Consider the following 6000-nt stretch of genomic DNA (forward strand, 5'->3'; position numbering starts at 1 on the left):
TCAGGTGAATGGGAATTCTGTTCACAAACAGGGCAGAGAAAGACACAAACTCAATTTACAGAATAATGGTTGGAATGCGAATACTTACAGCTAATCAAGTCTTTAAGATACAAACAATGTGAGTGGAGAGAGCATCAAGACAGGCTAAAGAGATGTGTATTGTCTCCAGACAGGACAGCCAGTGAGACTCTGCAGGCCCAGGCAAGCTGTGGGGATTACAGATAGTGTGACATGAACCCAATGTCCCGGTTGAGGCAGTCCTCATGTGTGCGGAATTTGGCTATCAGTTTCTGCTCAGCGACTCTGCGCCGTCGTGTGTCATGAAGGCCGCCTTGGAGAACGCTTACCCGAATATCAGAGGCCGAGTGCCCGTGACCGCTGAAGTGCTCCTCAACAGGAAGAGAGCAGTCTTGCCTGGTGATTGTCGAGCGGTGTTCATTCATCTGTTGTCGCAGCGTCTGCATGGTTTCCCCAATGTACCATGCGTCGGGACATCCTTTCCTGCAGCGTATCAGGTAGACAACGTTGGCCGAGTTGCAAGAGTATGTAACGTGTACCTGTTGGATGGTGTTCTCACGTGAGTATGTAATTGGGTGCAGATTAACTCATTCACAGATGTCTGTTGACCCAAACCATAGATATTTTAATGAACTTATCAGTTTACCCTCTGTTAGAATCCTGCTTTAAAATGCCAGAAAATGACCTTTAAAAAGACAGGTCCATTTTCTGGTGAATCTGGGGTGCGATATTTATTTTCTTTTCAAATTCAAAAGTGACATTGCCAATCACTTTTTCACAGGTCTATTGCTATCTTCACACCAAAATGGCTCAATTTTGTTTCTGGAGCCTTATTGAAGGACTGTAAACAATTTCGATGGTGAATAATTTACCCTGGGGTGAGGCCAATTTCGTGTTGGCCCATTTTTCAGTGTAATTGTTTTGCCAAAAGGCTTACATCCATGTGACACCCTCACTGGTCACAAAATATCTCAAAGCATTTGACTGCTGATGGAGTGCCTTTGAGGTACATTGACTATTGTAATATAGGAAACACTTGAGCCAATTTGTGCTTCATCCTCCCACAAACAGCACTCTGATAACGGACAGAGAACCTGGTTTAATGATATTGATTGTGGGTAATTATCAGGTTGGCAATCCGGAATTAGTGGAATGCTCCTCCTTCTTGTGTTCTTTTGTAATGCAATCATTATTTAACATGCAGATTTCCAGAAGGTGTAAACCATGATACCACATGAGAGATTTTCATCCTCACGTTCCACATGTTCTCTTTCCTACCCAGAGACTGATGTCTACTCAGCTCATTGACTGATTTCCCAATCTGTACTCTGCCGCGTTTTAAAACTCTGTTCACATGGGCTGTTCACATGTTCATTAAAAGAACATTGAATACAGGAGTTGGGACATCTTGTTGAAGCTGTGCAAGACATTGGTAAGGCCACACTTGGAATACTGTGTGCAATTCTGGTCACCCTATTATAGAAAGGATATTATTAAACTAGAAAGAGTGCAGAAAAGATTTACTAGGATGCTACTGGGACTTGATGGATTGAGTTATAAGGAGAGGCTGAATAGACAGGGACGTTTTTCTCTGGAGCATGAGAGGCTGAGGGGTGACCTTATAGAGGTCTATAAAATAATGAGGGGCACAGACAAGGTAGATAGTCAATATCGTTTCCCAAATGTAGGGGTGTCTAAAACTAGAGGACATAGGTTTAAAGTGAGAGGGGAGAGATACAAAAGTGTCCAAGGAGCAATTTATGCACGCAGAGGGTAGTGAGTGTCTGGAACAAGCTGCCAGAGGTAGTAGTAGAGGCGGGTACAAATTTATCTTTTAAAAAGCATTTAGATAATTACATGGGTACGATGGGTATAGAGGGATATGGGCCCAATGCGGGCAATTGGGGTTTGAAAAAAAAGGGCGGCATGACAAGTTGAGCCAAAGGGCCTGTTTCCATGCTGTAAACCTCTATGACTCTGTGACTCTATGCGTTGAATGTCACGGGAATGGTCGGTGTTTGTTGCCCATCCCTAATTGCCCTTAAAGGAGATAGCATGCTAGTCCACTTTAGAGGGCAGTTAAAAGGTAATCACATTACTGTGTTCTGCAGCCACGTGTCGGCCAGAACAGGAATGGAGGGCAGATTTCCTTTCCTTACAGACATGAGTGAATCAGATGGGGTTTTCGGGCAAATTCACAGAAATGAAAAAGAAACATAATTTCAACAAATGTGTATTACAAAAAACAATTTATTGTCAATATTAAATCCATAAAAACATGGTCTCATTCAGTATAAAAATTCCCAACGTGGAAAAACATTGTCTGTTCCATAACTCTGAATAAATATCAATAACTTAACATTTTTAAACTCAATTTGCACATTGTGGAAACTGTCACATTTTGTTACACAAAGACATCACAACAATAAATATCAATAAATTAGGGGAGCTGAAATTGGTTGAAATGTTGTCCATTTAGGAGGGTAGAAATGGAAAGGTCAGCGTGGCTCTGGGTTTAATGTTCTGCAAACCCACTTCCTGAAAGCCTGACAGTACATTCCAAATCAGACTCTCCACACACTGAAAATGTAACGTTGCATCAGAGGAAAATAACACAGCCGTAAATACCAATAAATAAAAAATAAATAAAAATAAATAACCCAACAAGTCATCCATTGTTCTCTCATCATTAAAGCAAAGTACAAAATTCATTGCAAATATCCATAAATAAATATAGTTTTAAATGAAAATTCTTTAAAATAAATATTCATTGTTCCCAGTCTGTAATAGAAAAGTTTTTTCACTTTCTTCTCCTGATTTGTGCCATTACGGAAGTCATCTGTTGTAATCGGGCCCTGGTCTCAGTGCGGATTATTTCCCAGGCACATTCACTGAATTTCTGAAAAAGAAAATTATTCAGAAAGTTGGATTACAGAATGAATAGATTCCAAAGGGGTGAATTAATGTACATGCCAATAACTACACAGTCAATCATCAATAGTCCTACCTCCTGATTGAGAAACTTTTCCAGCTTCCTGAAGTAATTGTGAATGGTGAAGTTTCTCCTCATCTTGTGCTCTGACTCCCGTTTCTTGACACATTCTTCCAGCTCACTGAGCTGCCGATCCAGGATCAGCCGGAAATGTTCCACCTTGTCTCGGGCCCATGTGACTGAGCCCAGATTCATGCTGTAGATCTTGTTGATGTGTCGCAGAGTTTGATGGACAATCTGGATCCTGTCCTGTGTCTATACAAAATATACACAATGTCATGAGAGAGATTCCATTCCCCATAAGGCATAGTATGATATAGGCCATGAACAAATAAGGCTAAAAATGTTCAAATGGAAAATGTTCACCTTCAGCGACTTAAAACAGCATCAGGCATATGTATATTGAAATCAAACATTGCTATTTCTACCTACATAGCATGTGGGCATCACCGGCAAAGCCAGAATTTGTTGCTCACCCTAATTGTATTTGACATGAATATTTCAGGTAATATTTAAGAGTCAACCACATGATTGTGGGTTTGCAGTCACTTGTAGGCGAGACCGAGTAAGGAGAGCAAGTTTTCTTTCCTTAAAGGTCATTAATGAACCACATGGATCTTTACAAGAATCTATGGCAGTCCCATTGCTGAGATTAGCTGTATTTCCAGATTTATGAATTGAGCATGAATTTGACTGGCTGCCCTGGTGGAAATTGAACAAAAGTTCCCAGAGCATAACACTAGGCCTCAGGATTATTAGTCCAGTGGCATGAGCACTGTGCCACTATTACCTCCTAAATATTATTGGGTCAATAATAATTGCAAATAACCAATGGGAGTTTTTAAAAATTGGAGATGTTTTGGATACAAACTGGACTCCTTTCGATGAAGCAGAGAGGCCCGAGGTCATCCGATTTACAATAAAATTTAGACTCTTTGTTCAGTATAGAACCAAGCTGAATGCAGACGATACACACCAAAATTATCAAAAGAAATGAAGGGTGTATACGATGCATGAGAATTAATGCCAGGTATCGTAAAGGTAAAGCTAAAAATGGGTCATAAGAATAGAAAGAATGTGGAGATGCCGGTATTGGACAAGGGAGGAGAAGATACGAGTCCAAGGTGTTTATTTGAAAACCGTAATTTGAATTTGGCTCCAGTTGAGAAGGAGATGCTTCAAATGTTACAGTAAAGGGAGAAGTAGTAAAGAAATTGGATGGGATAAAACTCGATAAAAAGGGGGTATCACTGTCGCGGTGAAACAGGGAATGTTGCTGGTTGTCCTCAATGCACCTGTCAAAAGTCCAGGATCAAAGAGGGACGACATTTCTCAGGTGAGTAAGACTTGGATGGAAGTCCTGGAGAGGTGAGGATTGTAGGAGATATGGGAAATTGGTCAGAAGCATAAGGTTGTTGTTCTTCCATCACATCTTGCACTGCAATGATGCCGGGTCACTTGACCAGTCCAGTACTGCCTTTGAATGAGAGACATACCCACAATTCCACCTGACCCCACCGACAATACTAGCAACCTGGAAGCAAACCGACAACATGACTTTCTGGATTCCCACTTGCCGAATTCCCTGATTCCTACTGGTTGTGTAAAGATGTCAGTGGGGATAAGTCCCTTATATGGGCATTAAATCTGTGTCTCCAAGACCCTCCAACATCAGTTAATGGGAACAGTTTTCTCTTGACTGCATTTCGGAAACAGCCATAATCCTGAAATATTCTGCACTCAGGCTGTTTCCCAAACATGTAATGTACATTGTTAACTCAAGGGATATTTCAATTCCATTGAGTCACATAAGAGTCACATAAGAGTCACACGCTGCATGGAGGCATGTTGAATTTCATTGCACTTTCTGTCATTTTGAAGTTGAAATGTTTTGTAATACTCTTCTGCAAATGTTATGAACAATTCATATTTTTGTGGTGAAAGTTAGTGATCAGAAGAATGAAAGTGTAAGGGACAGGGAGATACAGAAAATACAATAGTTCGCGGGCATCTGATCATTCGAACAAGAGGGCTTATTGGAGAGGAAGGAATGGTTAGAGGGACGGATATAATTTCAGGGGGTTCGAGAAAGAGATAGTAAGTGCGGTAACAGTGAAATTACGGAGTGAGTTAGATACAGAGTGAAATACAATGACAGAGAATTCTGCCATTGTCACAATGGGTGGAAATCACACGATTGAAAATTCTTGCAGTTGCCAGTTCCGATCAGATTGTTGATCTAACTTTCTATAAAACCTCTGTCTAAATAAAATGAACCGAGATTTTACTCACCTCTAATCCCTTCGAAAGTTTCACCAGGTCCAAGGGCTTGGATTTCAGGAAGTGTCTCTGTTTTATGCAGTGTTGGGGAAAGGAGCCACCCTGAGAGGAGAAAAAATATAATTAATTATAAATCCCCAGAAATGTCTCCTGATTTGACATTTCACACGCTGCTCAGAATGCAGCTTTAACTCACCATTTGATTGAGTTTGCTGAGTGTGTGTGTGTTAAGAACTTGCTGTAACTGCAGCCTCTCACAACCCAGACTGAGGGTCCCGCACAAGAAGAGCGACACGATCCAAAATCTCCAAATACTCGCCAATGCCATGACCGACCGAGTCAGAGTGAAACCCCCGAACTGAGGATAAGACACCGGCCGGATCCGGCTTCAACTCCGAACAATTATTTTCAAACGAATGAAAATCTAAATAGTTCCGCTTCTGAACCCCGAGTGAACCGCTGAGCTGTTCAGTTCTCTTTCCGTGTGTCTGTCCCTCTCTCTCTGTGTATCCGTGTATATATGTGGACTGTGCTGGGAGGGACTGTCCCTGCCATGCTGTCGCAGGGGCTGGCGATTACATTGGAAAAGCGAAATCTGGTAGCGGGAGTTTTGGAAGTTCTTTAGGAGAGGAATAATTAATCTGCTCCCTGTCTGAGGTAAGGAATCGGAAAGCTGGAGTTTCCGGAACCAGGGACTGGAAGATCCCCGA

The 6000-nt window shown here is 41.5% G+C and overlaps 1 protein-coding gene across 1 annotated transcript; it reads right to left on the reverse strand.

Moving 5' to 3' along the window:
- Positions 1-2818: 2818 nt before the first annotated feature.
- On the reverse strand, positions 2819-5618 carry LOC144500265 (interferon alpha-B-like). Its single transcript, XM_078222943.1, has 4 exons — positions 5487-5618; positions 5303-5392; positions 3026-3265; positions 2819-2917 (listed from the first exon to the last, which is right to left on the reverse strand). The coding sequence occupies exons 1-4, from the start codon at positions 5616-5618 to the stop codon at positions 2819-2821; spliced, it is 561 nt and encodes a 186-aa protein (XP_078079069.1).
- Between the last annotated feature and the right edge of the window lie 382 nt (positions 5619-6000).

The sequence above is a fragment of the Mustelus asterias genome, chromosome 11, assembly GCF_964213995.1.
Source record: "Mustelus asterias chromosome 11, sMusAst1.hap1.1, whole genome shotgun sequence".
NCBI classification, from domain to species: domain Eukaryota; kingdom Metazoa; phylum Chordata; class Chondrichthyes; order Carcharhiniformes; family Triakidae; genus Mustelus; species Mustelus asterias.